Source organism: Fusarium graminearum, chromosome 4, assembly GCF_000240135.3.
Source record: "Fusarium graminearum PH-1 chromosome 4, whole genome shotgun sequence".
NCBI lineage: Eukaryota > Fungi > Ascomycota > Sordariomycetes > Hypocreales > Nectriaceae > Fusarium > Fusarium graminearum.
In genome coordinates, this window is record NC_026477.1 from 6,298,931 (window position 1) to 6,316,502 (window position 17,572).

Sequence of the window (17,572 nt, forward strand, 5' to 3'; positions counted from 1 at the left end):
CAAGGGACAACAATACGTCGGTTGCTAGTCTAACTAGTTTCTCCGCTTGAGCTCCTAATCCCAATCCTAATCTATCTCGGTCGCTAGCTTCGCATCTGCAGCCGCGAATAAGAAGCTGTTTCCCGTCGACTTCCAATTCCCGCCCTGGAAATAATTCCACGGTTTCATGATTGGCTTCGGTCAACCTCGTTCCCTTGTCCTCCCCACCGAGACCGTGCATGACAACATGTGTTGGTAATGCCTCTGATTGGGCTGAACGTCCGACTTGATGCGAGGCTCCGGAGTCATGGAGCTCGCAGTCCCGCTACAACATTGAACCTCCTCCACCGATTGCTGGCAAGCTCTAAACCGGCACCATACGCACTTACAACGTCAAAAAGGACCTTCACCTCCTCCAAAACCTGCAACTTTGTCGATAGGCTTTGCTCACCGACTCGTCCGTATTCGCTTAACATTCCTGCTCTAGGACAAATAGCCAGCATGAGTTACCAACCCCAAGACCAAGACTTGACCAAGCTGCAGCAGTACACTGCGTGCGATATCTCGGATGCCCTGCTCAAGCTAAAAGTTCCAGGAGCCGGCTTTGTTGCCGATTTGAACCTTTACAGCCCTCCCGAGGGTGATGGAGTGTCAGTTACCGTTGCGCCAGTTTCAACCGTCTTATTCGCTCCGAAAGGACGGGACCTGGCCGAGCCGCAGAGGAACATACCCGAGGGGACGCACTGGGTTGATCTAACAGAGCCAGGCACCATTGTGGTTCTCAAACAGCCAGACGGTCAGAAGAATGCCGTCTGCGGGGGCATAATGGCGATTCGGATGAAAGTGTGTCAAGCCAAGGGCGTTGTCGTGGCAGGGCGGGTCAGAGATATTCAGGAACTAAAGAGCACTTCTCTACCGGTGAGTCCCATAGACCCTTCTTCTCTGGGTATTAGGTAAGCTGAACCGAGATTTTCTATGTAGATTTGGGCTCGAGGGCTGTCCACTATTGGAGTCGGTGGAGGTAGCGTACCCTGGGCGATTCAGGTACCTCTCGACATTGACGGTACTCTCGTCTGTCCCGGCGACCTGGCATTTAGCGATCCAATCAACGGAGTGGTCTTCATTCCCAAGGACAAGGTTGCTTCGGTTATTGAGTTGCTGCCCAAGCTGACAACGGCTGATGACAAGGTCAAAGAGGATGTTCTTGGTGGATCAACCGTCTACGAGTCCTTCAAACTCCACAGAAGTAATATATGAGAGACCATTTGAGCACATAACGATGTGACAAAAGCTTGACAAAGAACGATATCATCGTACATTGCAAACACAGGGCCCGGCAAACTACTAATTGGCTGCAGTACGTACTGGGCTGGCCTTTGAGTCGTGCGTACGGAGTACAGAGTACCGTCACTAGCAACAGTCACATCACGGCACTCTATCAGATCTACAAGCAATTTATGCCAAGCAGCTCAGGGGGAACGGAAGGATCGACAATACAGTTATGTTTTATGTTTTATGTCATCAGTTCATTAACATGCCATCATCAGAGTAGGATCTCTACCATGACTTCCAAAAACCAACAATCAACCTTTAGCTCCAGACCAATAAGGAAATACAATGCAAGAAGGAAACACATGCTGCCAGATCGGGACGTGTGCCAGCTCATGACAGCCACACATCCTTATCTTTGCTCGGGGTGGAGGCTTTGTCAAGCCGGAAATCAAGTCTGGGCATCTCAATCTTTGGCGCCGCTTCGACTGGTTTCTTTTGACCACCTCCGGCTTTCTTTGGCGAAGTCCGAGCGTCAGGGGGCGGGCCGTATCGCACGTCCTTGACACCCCAGCCATCCTCAACTGCCGCCCCGACCCAAGTCCGAAGACCATCGTGGACACTGCCATAGAACTTCTCTTTACACAAGCGCATACTGCCGCCCATACAACGCTCCCATCCCGAAATACGAAACTGCGCGCGAAGGCTGTTGCGCTCCTCGATTGTAGGCGTACAGGCCAGAATGGCATTCATGAGGTCAAGGTGAGAAGCAAGGTAGTTGGTCGCGTCCCATTCAACTCCGCCCACATATGGTGCAGCCGGGACTGGTGGACGTTCCTGGGGGAAATGCCGAAGCATGTAGCTGTAGGGACCAATGGCGAGATCGGCGCTTGGGGGGCGGTCCGAGGGAAGGGATACGACGTTGACATTATGAAGGAAGATCCAGAACACCTCTTTAGTGACACTGACGACCTCCTTATTCCAAACGCGGTATGGCCTTTCTTGTCTCATCTCAAGGACGAATGGTAGAGGGCGCTGGTCTTCTTTGGGCTCAGGATCTCTTAGATGGGCGAGGATGCTCTGCGCACGTGCGACACGATCAACCGGGCTAGCGGACTCGATATACGTGAACAAGACCGATGTCACAATGTTGCGGGTGGTGAACTCGCTAGGGCCCTTCTTTTCTGGATCAAAAAGCATGTGAAGGAGCTTTGGAAAGAGATCAGCCTGAATTGAGTCGAGGTACTGCATGGCCCGAGCTGTCGTCGACAGCGCCTTTAGGCAAAGGAGAACCTCATGAAGCAGTGCATCTTCATGCTCCTCCCTATTAAGCGTTAGTATAGAAACAACGAGCAAATCGTGGTGTTGACTTACCGCCACTCAACTTCCATGATGCGGTTGAGAAGATCTACAATCTCCTTCATGCCCCCCTGTTGGATAAAGTCTTCGATCCATGCTACAGTTTCGTTCCTCAGAAGCAAGCGAAGCTTGTGAACCTTGCCAACCTCAACAAGCTGTGGCTTCTGAACCTTTCTAAGGTATGCGACGTAATCGCTAGGCCCCTGGCTGAGTTTGATCTTGGAGAGGATGCCGGAGTTGGAGATGGAACCAGTGGACGGAGCTTCACTAACAACACTGTCTGTGGATTTGCTCCTGAAATGGCGACCAAGAGTCCCTTCGCCTTTTGATTTTTTGATTGGGGAGCCAGGCTCTTTGGCCTCTTTCCTTCCCCGTGACAAATTGAAGCTTTTGCCTCTTGATCGCTTCTGCTTGTCGTCATTTTGCGAACCTGTTTCAAGGATCAGGCCGCTGTTGGCACTGTCAGTCGAACACGGTCTGTCTGTTCTAGAACCATGTGACTCAGCCCAGTCCTGGCGGATAAATTCCATCTTGATTGTGTCGCTCAAGTTTCTCATCTTGTATCTCTGATTCTCGGGAATGTTTCGCCGATCCAACATAGCTTCCAAGTGCTTATCGATGTCTTTGGGGTCGAGCGCTGGTGTTGTTGGTTCTGGTACGGTTGACGTTGACTTGGATCGCTTGTGGCTGAACGTAGTAAAGACGCTCAAGACCTTACCTCGACCGCTCCTACTATAAGCCTCAGTCGAGTCCTTTGACCCTTTTCGGGAATCGTTGGAAGTGCGTGGCTTGGTAGGTGATGGTGGTGGCTCCATTTTACCAAGCATGGGGTGGTACGACTTTGGTCGCTCCTTGACGGCAGCTCGACTGCTACTGTAGTGTTCGTAGGCAGTCGGAGGTCTGGGTTCATCCATGCTTCGGCGGCTGCTCTGTGTTTGTTCAATGAGCGGTCTGGATGCGAATTGAGAATATATAGGCGTTTGCGCAGGGACCGCTGCAGGTTCTTCGGGTGTTCTGTTTTCCTTGTCCTTGGATGAACTCACGTCATCCTCTGAGTTGAATCTGCCCAAGTTTCGCAGGGTCTTGGGCTTGAGCAGGCCAGCGAGATTCGATGCCGACTTTGGTCTTTTAGGTTTCGTGGGGGAAGGCTCGCGAGACTTGGATCCCTTGGCCTCTTTGCCTGAAGCGGTTATGATGGTAAAGTTACCGAAGCTGCTCTTGGTCGGTGACTGCGATCGGCCTCGGTCCTGTCGCTGTGGTGGAAGACGTGGTGTAGACCCTTGCTGGTTGTGCTGCAACTCGGCCAGGGCGCCTGGGTTGGAGTAGTTCTCAAAGGCCATGATCTTGGGGTGGATGGGGGAAACGGGGGCATCGAATGGGCTTTGGAAGGAATGGGTATCGGTAGAGGCTTGACGACGATGTCTAAAGCCCTCGAAAATGGTCGACTTGGGCCGCGGTCTCCGGACCTGGTCGTAGCTATTCATGTCGTTGGGATTCATGGTTTCGTTGTGTTGTATGTAATATCCGTGCTTTGATATGACAGCTACTGGATAAGGTAGTACTGGAACTCGCCCACACCGTCTAGAGCAGATTCTAGTACCAATGAAGATGTAAAGTGAAAAGCGGCAATGAACAAAAACACGTCTCACACGGACCGGTGAGAATAATAAGCCAACAAAGACTGGAGATTGGGGACTACGCCATTGCAAGCAAAGATAATAAAAAAGTTCGGGTGAGGTCGAAGAGAAGGGCTGGGGGACTGGCAGTAGGGAAGCAAGGTCGTTTAGACCAAGCTAAAGTCGAGGCACGGTTAGCAGGGCCGTTGCACTGTTTATTGGGGAACGGCCGTTGACCCGGCGACCGAGAGCTATCTTATCGGACCAGTGACGGCGTCGTCGATGCACGATGGCGTGGACGAGCTTGGACAAGAATTTCCCGGTAAGAAATCTGTTTACATGTTTTCTTTTCTGGGCATGCAATTAATTCGTGCACAAAGCTATCATCGCAATGCAGGTGCGGTCCAAAAAGGCAATTCGCAGCAAATAGTGCTCAGTACGTCTTAGTTAGACCGTTGATCAACCAACATGAATTCCAGTGTAGAGTATAACAGTTTAGAACTACGTCTTTGTCTAGCTCAATTGACTGTATAACATCTCCTGGACTATATTTAGTTTACTGAGCACAGATGATTCTATACGACAAACAAGTTACTTGACGATTCTCTTCATAGGCCATCATCATGAGTACAGAGCTGAATGATGACGGGGTGGTCCAAGAGCCGGGAATATCCTTGTTTGTTGTTTACCTTTAATGAACTTAAATCGTCCAAGCTTTCCAAGTGACCCATCGGTTCCGAGTTTGTATTGACTGGACGGAAGAAATTCCATGTCATCATGGTAGCTCTATTTTTCCCTAGGTGATGGGTTGCTCATGATACACGACAAAGTAAACATTGGATTGAGTGGTTACGATCGGAGTAATAATGATAGGAAGAGGCAACTGGAGGTACGAGATGCGGGGTACTTAGCGACTGTAACGGGAATAAAACAACATATAATTGAAGTTCAATATTGCCAGGTAAGCATGTTGAATGTAACACAAAACAGTCGAGACTTGGGATGAAAAATAAAACAATAGACTGTGTCTATAGAAGGGACACGACATTGAATAAAGACACATACTAATGAGACTGTTTCATCATGAGTACTGGTATATATGGTGGTAGACAATCTGCAACGAACGAGGTGCCATGATGAGCATCATGAAACCTAAAAAACCATTTAAACATATCTTTTATTCGTATTTCAAGCAGTAAAACCATCAGGATCCATAGACTCATTTATACCCTTGCCTACCTTAACAAAGGTTGTCTCCAATGCCGATACTAGATCCCATCTGTTTACAACGTAGCATTTGCCGCCGCCCAGTACCGGACTTGTAGACCCACGACTCAAGCTCCAATCCCGCGGGGTCCTCCACTGGGATAAATGTTTAAGCCGGTCTCCCATTCTTTTCCTCTCCTTCATCCGTCGTCATAACCATTTAAACATTATTGTTGAATATCTCTGGGATATTATATGCGACCTTCACTCATCTCAAAGCTCAGAGCCACTCCAATCGTAGCCAAAATGCCTGTTCACCATCTCATGGTCGGCACCTGGACCCCTCCAGGAGCCATCTTTACTTTTGCTTTTGACGACGAGGCTCTTACTCTCAAACTTGTCAAGAGAACTGAGATTCCCCAAGATGAGCCTATCTCATGGATGACTTTCAGTGTAGGTTAATTGGTCCACTTGCAACGAATGGGCTGACTTTTATGTGTACAGCATGATAAAAAAGCCATATATGGCGCTGCCATGAAGAAGTGGTCCAGTTTCGCCGTTGAATCGCCAACATCTATAACTCATCAAGTTTCACACCCAATGGAGCACGATCGTAAGTTACTAATGGCCAATTAATGAACTACTACTAAATTCATCAGCCAATGCTTCTCTTGCGACAACCAACACCCGCGCCATCTTCCTCTTGGCTGCCAACAAGCCTCCTTACGCCGTTTACTGCAACCCATTTTATGATCACGCCGGCCACGGCGCCGTCTTCACCACCGACGATACCACAAAGGCTCTTAAGGAGAATGTTCAAAATTACCCCTACCAACCTAACACTGGCATCCATGGCATGGTCTTTGACCCCGAGGAGGAGTATCTTTACTCTGCCGACCTTCGCGCCAATAAGATCTGGACCCATCGCCGCCGCAGCAAAGACGATCCCTCGCTTGAGCTTGTTGGATCTGTGGATTGTGCTGACGAAAAGGACCATCCTCGCTGGGTAGCTATGCATCCTACAGGCAACTACCTCTACGCCCTCATGGAAAAGGGCAACCGTATCTGCGAATATGTTATTGACCCCGATACTCATCTCCCTGTGTACACTCACAAGCACTACCCTCTGATCCCTCCTGGCATTCCCGATAGATGGACACAGTACCGCGCTGATGTCTGCGTTTTGTCGTCGTCGGGCAAATACCTCTTCGCTTCATCCCGCGCAAACTCGTTCGACCTGACAGGTTATGTCGCCGCTTTCAAGTTGTCCGACACAGGAGCCATTGAACGCCAAATCTGCCTCAACCCTACACCAACAAGTGGTGGTCACAGCAATGCAGTTGCGCCTTGCCCCTGGACAGATGAGTGGGTGGCCATCACGGACGATCAGGAGGGCTGGCTTGAGATTTACCGTTGGCAAGGCGAGTTCCTTGCCCGTGTCGCAAGAGTAAGGACACCAGAGCCTGGATTCGGTATGAATGCCATCTGGTATGATTGATATGTAACACAGTCGTAGTAAAAATTAACAATCAACTTCCAAAATGGGACGATATTCACTGTGTATAACTATCATTGTTCATTATTTCCTACACAAAACGCCTATCATTAACACCGCTTACAGCGACTCAATTTCTATTCGATTGCATGTAAGACTAGAGTATGCTGGTATAGCCGAGCTTGAACCACTATCCATACACCATTAGCATACAACATAAATTTTGTCTTAGTGACCATTGGTCTTGTGACCAGTGTTTTCGTGTGTCTCATCGTCCTCCACGGCATGTTCATTATCTTCACCTACACCTAACAACGGTGTTCGTTCGTGTCCGTGACTTCTTGCCGGCGATCCCTGGGGGTTTACAAAACCCATATGGGATTGTGCTCGAGGGGGCAGAGGTCTTGAGTTGTCAGAGGGAGGGGTTCCGTTCGCGCTGAGACCTTGCTTGATTTTGAAAAGACTGCGTGTATTGCTGCGTGGGTTGGCGGCTCGGTTGGCAGGGCCAAGGCGAAGCTTAGATCTCATTTCGTCCAGGCTGGCCTTGACAACAACGGGAGTGCCTTCAATGCCACCATCGGATGTTCGGCGCTTCATGTGGATTGCGGTTCTTGCGGCATTGTGGAAACCTCCTTCGTAGTTGCTGTGGAATGACGCAGTTTCGGGCTCATGGTGAGAAGGCGCATCGTGATCCTCAATGTCGACAAGAATGGAATCGCCAGGGGCCTTCTTCGAGGCGATAACAGAAGCGGCGGTGGCGGCGGCATGAATTCGGCGAGCTCGGGGGGCAGGAGTAAGACGGCGGATGGCCTTGTGGACATCAACATAGACATCAGATTCATCAACGATTTCCCTGCCTAATTAGCAATATTCCCCTTGCGACAAGGACTTTACTCACTCTCCAATTAGTTCCTCAATCACATCCTCAAGAGTAACAACACCCAGAGCACCATGGTCAGAGCCGGGGAATTCAGATACGAGAACCATATGCGACTTGCCCTCCTGGAAAAAGTTGATAATGTCCAAGCAACTGGTCTCGGGGCGGGTCTCGACGATAGCACCGAGGGGCACTTCACGGACGGGGATTCTATCCTCAGGGTCGTAGGTGATGAGAGTCTTGACCAAAAGCATGCCGACAAAGTCTAGGTGGTTTCCAGAGCGGTAGATGGGAATTCGGGAGTATCCAGAAGAAAGAATATCATCCATTGTCTCTTCGTCGAGGATATGGTCTTCGGCAAGCGTGTAGACGTCGGAAATAGGTGTCATGACCTCAGCGACGGGCTTGTCCTTCAAGTCCAAAACGGCTGTGATAATGGTAACCTCATCCTGGTTCAGTCGCTCGGAAATTTCTCCCAAAGACTTGTGGAGGGTGACAAGAGTCTTGAGACCACTCTTCTTGTACAGGGTGCCGTGGTCCTCGCCCAGAATCCAGTCGAGAAGCTTCGCAATGGGCCATGAGATGGGAGCGGTAATGTACATAAGGAGAAGGACCGGTGTTGACATGTATCCACCGATAGGAAGACCGTATCGGACACAGATAGACTGAGGAACAATCTCACCAAAGATGACTATAACAATTAGCAGTGTCCAAGTTGGATGTCTTTGCATTCGTACCGATAAGAACGGTACTGCCAACGACAGCGGCAACACCGCCACCGAGAGTTCGATCTAGCACAACGGGAAGCGACTCGTTGACGATAACGTTTGCCAACAGCAGGGTAACAAGAACCCAATGCTTTCCACGGTTTAACAACTTGAGCACACGTTTTGCGTTCTTAGACTGCGATTCCGCAGGGTCACCGGATAAAACCTGGAGGTAAATACTGTCTTGTCCCATCAACCTGTGAAACGGTCAGCAAGCGTCGCTTATCGCAAAGAGGGATGTAACTTGCGCAATTGTTAATCCAGCAAAAGCACCACCGAGAAGAACCAAAACCATTGAAGCAACGGCGAGTACCCAAAGGCTGGCACCCTCTCCCTCCTCTTCGCCATGATGTCCTTCGGTGTCGATTGGAAAGGCGGACACAGCTGTTAAGCTGGCGCCAAAGACTCGACCCATGCCAATGACAGCCGGCCGTATTGAGCCCATATTATATCTCGTGGCATGTGCCATGATGGCAGTATAAATGACTCGAGAGTCGTGCGCGCGTATCGATGATAGATCTCGTCACCCAGAGGCGAAGCGGGAAGCGAGAGTCGTGTGTCGAGAGCAGAGATAACGTACGCGTTCACAGCAGGTAATCAATTTCCGACAGAACAGCAGATGACTAGGGACGGGCAAGCTCTCTTGGCATAGGAGCCTTGCACGATAATAACCGGAATGTGGCTGAGACAGGGGTGCTAAGGAAGTCAATGTCGAGGGTCGGATGATATTGAAGCTAAAGAGGAACAAAAGAGCTTGTTCTGGTCAATTGAAGAATTTGTCTTTTTCGTCTTAATAGCAACCAAGAACCCTACCTTTCGCACCCAGAGGCGAAGTTTGAGCAAGAGTTAAAGTGACGAGGCGAAAAGAAGTGGGACAGACAAGCTCAAATTTACCTGCCTCATCCATGGATCGTGCCCTGGCCTGGCCTGAAGCCCGCCTACAATTATGGGGTATGTTACTGCACGAACACGATGACGCAGGGAGCTGCCAGGGAAGACAGAAAACAATTCTATTGGCCAGATGTGTCTCTAGACCAGGTCCAGGTCCCCCGAATGCGTTCACCAAAGCACAGGCCACTCCACTAAATCTTTGACGTTGCAGAAGCTAAAAAAGAGGCGTTTGCTTAGCTATGATCAGTTGCCCTTAGTTTGACTGGCTAAAGCCGGATGAAGTCATTTACGAGTAAATCATTAGTGAATCATCACACGATATACTCTGTAGGTTTGTTTGGGGTTATTGGTTTTCATCAATTCTGCTGATATGGGCATCAATTGGCTTTGCTTACCTCGATTGACCAGGCAATCGACTGCCTCTCTATCTCTATCTCTACTACCTAAACAAAAACTCATAGCTTCACCAGACTTACATCAAGCACACCCTCAGAATTGTTCAATCCCTCCAAAACTTCATCACTCACCGGCCCGAGCACACCCAAAATCATCAATGCCTCGTTTCCGTTCGGGTCAGGCGGTGTATCAGCTCCCTTGGTTGCTTCGGGATCCAGACTGGCCACCTGCATGAATTTGATATTGATACCATGCTTGCCAAGCACCATCCCCACTCCCCCAATCTTTCCAGGCTCGTCGTAGTTGTGTAGGATGATGAGGGTTCCTTCTGGTGTGAATACGCCATTGAATCGGTCCAGCTTGGAGATAAAGACTCGTTCGTCGCTCGCGTAGCCTTCAATCACTTGCTCGCTGCCGTTGCCACCGGCTTTGTATGACCGTAACGTCACCAGGTTGGAATATGTTGATGGAGAATCGCCTGCACGAGTCTCACTGATGACAATGCCTTTCTCCTTTGCAATCAGCGCTGCGTTGACCATGTTGATGTGCGAGTCGCTGAACGTTGATACGAGCCCCTTGACAAGAGCAGCGAACAATGGCTTCGTATTGGGCATACTGGCCAGATCTCCGTGGTAGATGAGCTCGAATCGACGGCCTCCCAACATGCCTCCTCTGCTGCGCACAAAGTGTTCTGTGTATAGGCGGCCCATCTTTTCAACGAGCTGTACCGAAGGCTGCAGTTTGCGATACTCTTCTGGCATGATGATTGGGGCATTGACTGCACTGGTAGGGAGACCTCCTTGAAGAATCTCCAGGACCTGTTTGCAGACATCCATAGAAACATTCTCCTGAGCTTCAACTGTCGACGCTCCCAGGTGAGGTGTTGCCACCACCTTGGGATGTTTGCTGAGTCTGGCTGCTGCTGAGTCTGCAACCAGTGGTTCTGAAGACCAGACATCGATGCCTGCTCCTGCAATCCATCCCTCATCCAAGGCCTTGATTAAAGCTTCCTCGTTATACACGCCGCCGCGGGCAACGTTGAGCACGCGTGCTGTCTTCTTCATCTTCTTGAACTCTGCTTCGCTAACCAGATCCAGCGTCGTAGCAAGCAGAGGTGTGTGAATGGTCAAGAAGTCGACCACAGGGAGTAAATCTTCCAACCCAGGAACTAGCTCTACGCCAGTTTGACGAGCCATATCTGCGCTCGCATAAGGGTCGACTGCCTTGACAATCATACCCAGACCTTTGGCCATGCGAGCAACATTCAGCCCGACTCTGCCTAAACCAATGATGCCGAGTGTTTTGCGACCAACCTCAACACCTACAAGCTTGCTTCGTTCCCAGCGGCCTTCCTTCACACTGCCATCTGCCTGTCCCACATTGCGAGCGGCGGAAAGGAGGAGAGCAATTGTGTGTTCTGCCGCTGCAAGGATGTTGCCGGAGGGAGAGTTTACAACAATGACACCCTGTGTGCTTGCGGCAGGAACATCGATGTTGTCTACTCCAACGCCAGCTCGGGCAACAACTCTGAGTTTCCGTCCAGCCTGAACTACCTCGGCAGTGACTTGAGTTTCGGAGCGTACAATCAGGCCATGGTAATTGGGAATTAAGTTGACGAGCTCCGCAGCTGATAGGCCTTTACGAATGTCGACGTCAAAGTGAGGAGTGAGTAAAGCCAATCCATCCGGAGAAACCTTTTCCGGTACGAGAATCTGAAAACGGTTGGACTGTCCACCGGACGGAGCGTCAAAAGTAGCGGAAGGAGACATGATGAGCAAATTGGTATATATATGAGTACTTGCAAAGACAGTGTGTATCCCAAGAAACTCAAAGATGAGAGGGCACGCGGCCTAGTATAAGTACTACGAGAACCAGAGACCGAATGACGTTCTCTCTTTTTTTTTGGTGTAATCTTTGTTTGTCCTTCCACAAGACAGATAACAGCCACCCGCTCATGATCCTCCAATCCCAGGAGTGCAACTCAGCCCTTGATCATCGTTTCTCAAAGTAAAACACCTTAATAACAACGGGCAGGAATGGAAATGCAGAAGCCGTATCTCGCATGCAAACATCCCACGGAGTAGTGCTTTCTGACGCGGGGGTGATTTTTGTATGTGTGCGCAGCCCCAAAGGTACTGTTGTGATACAGTGAGAGGTCAGAGTTACTACATGAGGGAGAGTATTGGAGGAAACTATGGCGGGGCAAACAAGAGTAACCATCAATGTTCTTGACATGGATGGCAACCCCTCATTTTCTCCAGGTTTAACTACTGCAAGCCACACACAGCTCGTCGTGGGGTAGTTCAGCAGATGCATTGCATGTGCTTTTTGCTTTGTACTGTCCGTACCACAGACTGAATTCCTCCCGGTTGTGCCGGACAATAAAGTCCATTGGTTTTTGAAGGCTTGCATGCAGATGCATGTCTAAGACTGCCTATGCAGTGCATTTCGAGTCTTACATTCTACTGTTCGAGACACAAGAAATATTCGTGGAATAGCGAATGTACTGATAGTGCATATACTTGTCATTACATATCACTTGCACTCATGCCACTGCATGCGCTTGGTTGGTTAATCTCACTCAATTTCGGATGCAATTGCCGATGCAATCGTCAACACTAAGTTTACAATGATTTGATTCTCGTTCTCTCGGTCAATGTTACATACAACAGCTCAGAGTACGTTATAGCCATACCTAGACATCTAGAAGTTCTCCTTTCCGGAAAACTTCTCGTTCTGAACAATCTCAATCCAGTAACCATCAGGGTCCAGCAAAAAGGCAACATTCTTCATGCGTCCGTCTGTAAGTCTCTTCTTCCAGCTGACGTCCATATCCTCAAAACGCTTGCAGGCAGCTTCGAGGTTATCCACCGAGACACCTGTCTAGTTAGCTTTATCCGTACTCATTTAGACAGATTGTCTTACAGATGTGACCAAAGCCCTGGGGCTCGCTGTTGCCATCGTGGTACTTGAAGTTCTCTTCCTTCTCAGTGCCGTAGTTCCAAGTCAACTCAAGAAGACCCTCTCGGTGGGTGATGGCCTTGTCGTCCTGGCCCTCGGGGAAGGGTTGGTCGCCAGGGTAGCCAAGGAAGTAAAGGTTGAAGCCAGCCTCGGGGTTCTCAAGGGTGCGGAGGCGAGACATGCCAAGGACTTCTTGGTAGTACTTCAGGGACTTTTCAGCATCCTTGACGCGAAGCATGGTGTGGTTCTAGCCCGTTAGCTACAGTTCAAACAATGGCATATCGAGGTAACTAACCATGGTGTAAGTCGACACGTCAGTCTCCTTCACGTTCTCGGTCTCCTTGTAGTCGTTTCGGGCGACGACCTCGACCCAGTAACCATCAGGGTCAAGGACGAAAGCAATGTTTCGCATGCGGCCATCGGTAAGCTTCTTTTGGAACTTGTAACCAGCATCTTCAATTCGCTGGCAGGCGGCCTGGATGTTGTCGACCGCGATACAGGTGTGGCCAAAGCCACGATGAGGATCCTGGTTACCATTGTTCACCTTGTATTCAGGGTCATTCTCAGTGCCGTAGTTGTGAGTCAACTCGATGAGACCTTGTCTGTCAAAAGTGCTCTTATTGTGAGACAGGGCATTGGGCGAGTCGTAGCCAAAGAAGTAGAGATCAAACTTGTTATCAGGGAATTCGAGCTTCTTGACAAGGCTCATTCCCAGGAACTCATAGAATTTAGCTACATTGGTGTCAGTGAGTGCCAAGGTGAGTATGGAGTGAGACTTGTCGTCCAGGGTCAGTGTGGACATCGGGGTGTCTGCAACATACTGGAGGCCTTGGGGTCCTTGACTCGAATCCTAGTCTAGTTAGTTCCTGCATGATTTGTCTAATGACAATTGAAAGATCTACACTCACATAGAATGATTGAACTTATAGTTGTTTGTCTCTGTAGTTGAAGCCATGTTGATTAATCTGGATTGTCCAGCAGCAGCAGCAGAGATATGTGGAACAGTTGGTCGGGTGAGGAAGTTTTGAATGGACTTAATGCGTTGCACTGCTCTTGCGAAGCTCATTGATTGAAGTGTCCAAAGTCAGTTTTCCAGAGTCAGTTGAATTATGAGTCTGATGAAAGTTGTTGCATCTGGATGATGCATCTTGTGTTGAAGAAATCGGTGTTGAACCTCCGCTCAACCCCACTTTCAAGCCTGACGTCAATGCATTCTCAAATCTGCAAAACCGAGGATACTAAAAGGTTCACCACCAACAAATTCGTGTTTATTAATAAGAGACAATTCTACGACATGGGATACTTGAGGAACGTCTTGAACATTCAAACCATATAAAGGTATCCGATATGCGCAATTAGTTTACGATTTTATCATGGTGGAAGTGTAGGGTAGGAGAAGGGGATTTCGTACGCAGCATCTATTGTCAGTAGATAACTGAGCCAAGACTTTATCATGATGCTTATATTCTGTATTGGGGTCTGTTTACTTGACGTTCTTACTTGGAAATGTTGTTTGCTAAAAGTTGGTTTGGAATCTAAAGCTTATTCATTCTGGTTGGCAGTACAATGACAGTTCCGTACCTTACTATTCTTCACTGTCGTACTTGACCACACAAATTATTGTGCTGTAACAACACCTGCACAGTAATAACTTGTATTTAATCATTAAGTATTGTCACAATGGGTTGGTTGTCCTACATGACATGCATGTTAGACTTGTATCCTAGCAGGAATTCTAAGCATTAGGGTACAAATAAATAGGTTAAGAAGTCTAGGCAAAACGGCATAAACTGACCTAATGATTTCGTCTCTTATGTTTTCTGCCATCCCAAGGATCATTTAGAGAAATGAGAACTGTATATATTTAACTGGTAGTACAGCTGAATATGTGCCTGATATGCCTCTCTTTACACAACAGGATAATTATTTAGAATGTGTGACGGAGATTACAATTGGCATACTTGACCCTTGACAAATCTGACATGTTATCTAACATATCTAAATGCAAGGAATATCTTCATACATGAGTAATCTCTGCAATCGTATCTACCCAGGATAAACTGCCGAGATCGATTCAATGTTTCATTGCTGACGCTCATTACATCAGACTAATTGCGGGGCCGTCCTTGGATCAAAGTGAATGTGGGACTAAGTTGGCGGCCAAACCCAAAAGAGATCGTTTCTATTTACTGCTACTGTAGCCGCCCACTCGGCGCAATACCTCGCGTTCTCTCGCTTTGTATCCCTTCATTCCAACTTGTTGCGACGAACCTTCACCGAACTCTAGAACCTTTGATGCCATGATATTTATATCTGTCACTAAACATATTGCGCCTTGATCAAGCCCGCGATCAGGGCCGGCAATACCAACATTTCATTCGCCATTCGACCGACACGAAACAATAACCAAGCCCGCTTAAAGCATCATGGACCGCTTCCGAAGTATGGGTGAATACGATGACACCGCTGCGGTTATGGACGATGATCACACAGCAGCTCTTGGAAGTCACCCTCGATCGCCCCTGACGAAAACACGGTCCATGTCCGACGGAGGGGGCACCCCTTCTCGACTTTCTCCTTCACCACGCATCGTCGACGACTCTCGCCGGACATCAAAAGACGACACCAGTATCCCAACTCCTCAACCCGTGACGCCGCGCCGTCCCAACTTCTCAAATCGCGGGTTCACGATACAAATGCCGCCACGAGATTTTACCCCACCACCGCCAAATTCATACGTCAAGCCTGCTCCTTTATCGCCTAAACTCGATCATTCTCAAATATACGCATCTCCTACAAATATACTTCCACGTCGCTCCCGCGGTCTTGACTTTTCTCGAGCTGCCACCAGTCTTCACCACTCAACTCTTGCCGAATCTTCCCCCGACTCGTCGCCCACCGCTGGTGGCAGGGCGATGAATATACCAAGCCGAAGAAGTCACTATGCAGGACCGGAACAAATGTCAACATCCTTATGGTCTGTTATGGGCAACCAGGAAAAGATGCACATCAGCAGCTCGCTTGGGAGCCAGGCGGTTGGTTCCGATTCGTCCAGTAGCTCTGATGACGATGAGCTGATGGACGAGGACATGGACGAGAGCTACGTAACAACTCCGCAAGTCAATAAGATTGGTCCGCGGCTTGGCCCTCCAGGGTCTGGTGGGACCTTTGGATCCCCTGCCATGAGCAGCCTCATGAGCTTCCAACAGCGACAACGACCCCGCAAACAATCAAAGAAGAAAGCTCGTGGGCCTTTGGGATTGGGGTTCAGTGGCTCATCTTTATCCAAGTCACCTCCAGGCAATTCTTCACGAGCTCGGCGCGAGAGCATCAGCTGGCAAGCTAATCAATTGCACATTTCTGGTGCAGACTCCGATGAGGCACGAGCAATGGGCGACGTGGATGGGATTGGAGATGGTCAGCGCAATGTTACTCGGAGAGTCGTAACACGGCGAGGAAATCTCTTGGTAAGTCACTTATACAAATTGACACTATGAACAAACGACTGACACCACCAAGCCCAAAACAAAAACATTTGCACGGATCCGAGCTGCGCTCATGGAAGAGAGCACCCCCGCCGAATCCGAGTTTCGTCGAGAGGCCGAAGTTGTCAAGCAAGTTCGCGATTGCGACATGGAGCTGGAGCCCAGAATATCCCAACAGACGGCGGAATCAACACAACCAACCACGGCCCCTTCTTCGCCGACATTGATTCAACAAGAAGGTTTGAATGACGTTCCAGAAGATGACATTATGGGCGATATCGCCATGGGCCTTTCTAGTAGCTTTAAGCAACATGCTATCAAGAATTCAAAGGGCAAGCCATTCTGGGATGCATTTCCCGAGCCAAGCGGCGCTGGTGGTGCCAGAACCACACCGCCTCCTGCTGCTTTCCTCCCACGAGGATCATCCTCAGGTATCAGTGAAGACGTGGCGATGGACTCACCGTCAGTCGGTGGAGCTACTGTAAGTGCACCCTTGTTCGGCCATGACAACAGCAGCAGTCTAACCACTCGTGCCCCGCAGAATGCTGTCAATCAACCACCTAGCGCTGCAGAGATTACCCGAAAGATTAATAGTAAACGCCGTCGTGGTGACGATGACTTCGATCCCGTTAGCTTCAAACGTCGAGCTGTCAGCCCCGGCATGAGTGTCCATAATTCACCTGTCACGCAAAGCCCACTTCAACGAGATGGCATGTCATGGGGTTCTCGTCCTGGAAGTAACGGCGGCGACAAGGCAGGTAGTAGCGCTCCAAGTGAGGCTGGTAGCACACCAGGCAACCTATCCGGTAGTAGCTCTGCGGCTGGTCGACTTAACAATAACAAAGGTAGGGTCGGTTTTCAGGGAATGGTTGATACCCACGATGGTCTTATGCGGATGAGCATCGAGTGAGTAGTAGTTTTCTGGGTCTTTGCTACTGCAAATCCTGCAGTCTCGAGGTGTTTGATTTTTTGGGTCATGGGACAAAAAGCATACCGAGGCGTTATGAGTTATGGAGTTTTTTACCAAGCGGATTGGTATGGGATTATAGAGTATTCTGCCTTACATCGGCCTTATTTATTATTATTCTCATATGAGAAAAGGAAAAAAAAAAATACTACGTATCAATATTGCCTCCAATTGTATATGCTCTCTGTAGACGATCCCCAACGCCTAGAAATAGAGCGATGCTCTCATTGCCCTTTCATATCCCTCAGATGAATAAAAACCCAACGCCATCTATGCCAAGTCGCTATTACCAAATGCGCTGCCA

At 49.2% G+C, this 17,572-nt stretch overlaps 7 protein-coding genes across 7 annotated transcripts; 3 read left to right on the plus strand and 4 right to left on the minus strand.

The window, feature by feature from the left end:
- Nucleotides 1–480: 480 nt before the first annotated feature.
- Nucleotides 481–1,236, plus strand: FGSG_09487 (uncharacterized protein; the record flags this gene model as incomplete). Its single annotated transcript, XM_011329934.1, has 2 exons — nt 481–897; nt 961–1,236. 2 exons carry the CDS (start codon nt 481–483, stop codon nt 1,234–1,236), a joined length of 693 nt encoding a protein of 230 aa, XP_011328236.1.
- A 405-nt stretch (nt 1,237–1,641) lies between these two features.
- Nucleotides 1,642–4,106, minus strand: FGSG_09486 (uncharacterized protein; the record flags this gene model as incomplete). Its single annotated transcript, XM_011329935.1, has 2 exons — nt 1,642–2,572; nt 2,623–4,106. 2 exons carry the CDS (start codon nt 4,104–4,106, stop codon nt 1,642–1,644), a joined length of 2,415 nt encoding a protein of 804 aa, XP_011328237.1.
- Nucleotides 4,107–5,735: 1,629 nt separating this feature from the next.
- FGSG_09485 (carboxy-cis,cis-muconate cyclase) lies at nt 5,736–6,964 on the plus strand (the record flags this gene model as incomplete). Its single annotated transcript, XM_011329936.1, has 3 exons — nt 5,736–5,882; nt 5,934–6,042; nt 6,089–6,964. 3 exons carry the CDS (start codon nt 5,736–5,738, stop codon nt 6,925–6,927), a joined length of 1,095 nt encoding a protein of 364 aa, XP_011328238.1. The 3' UTR covers nt 6,928–6,964.
- A 188-nt stretch (nt 6,965–7,152) lies between these two features.
- FGSG_09484 (uncharacterized protein) lies at nt 7,153–9,037 on the minus strand (the record flags this gene model as incomplete). Its single annotated transcript, XM_011329937.1, has 4 exons — nt 7,153–7,777; nt 7,823–8,492; nt 8,539–8,734; nt 8,813–9,037. The coding sequence occupies 4 exons, from the start codon at nt 9,035–9,037 to the stop codon at nt 7,153–7,155; spliced, it is 1,716 nt and encodes a 571-aa protein (XP_011328239.1).
- Nucleotides 9,038–9,914: 877 nt separating this feature from the next.
- FGSG_09483 (uncharacterized protein) lies at nt 9,915–11,624 on the minus strand (the record flags this gene model as incomplete). The annotated part of the gene is made up of 1 exon (XM_011329938.1): nt 9,915–11,624. One exon carries the CDS (start codon nt 11,622–11,624, stop codon nt 9,915–9,917), a length of 1,710 nt encoding a protein of 569 aa, XP_011328240.1.
- An 866-nt stretch (nt 11,625–12,490) lies between these two features.
- Nucleotides 12,491–13,892, minus strand: FGSG_09482 (lactoylglutathione lyase). Its single transcript, XM_011329939.1, has 5 exons — nt 13,725–13,892; nt 13,638–13,666; nt 13,112–13,548; nt 12,781–13,063; nt 12,491–12,734 (listed from the first exon to the last, which is right to left on the minus strand). Exons 1-5 carry the CDS (start codon nt 13,880–13,882, stop codon nt 12,559–12,561), a joined length of 1,083 nt encoding a protein of 360 aa, XP_011328241.1. The 5' UTR covers nt 13,883–13,892; the 3' UTR covers nt 12,491–12,558.
- Nucleotides 13,893–15,242: 1,350 nt separating this feature from the next.
- Nucleotides 15,243–17,390, plus strand: FGSG_09481 (uncharacterized protein; the record flags this gene model as incomplete). The annotated part of the gene is made up of 3 exons (XM_011329940.1): nt 15,243–16,283; nt 16,336–16,782; nt 16,843–17,390. 3 exons carry the CDS (start codon nt 15,243–15,245, stop codon nt 17,209–17,211), a joined length of 1,857 nt encoding a protein of 618 aa, XP_011328242.1. The 3' UTR covers nt 17,212–17,390.
- Between the last annotated feature and the right edge of the window lie 182 nt (nt 17,391–17,572).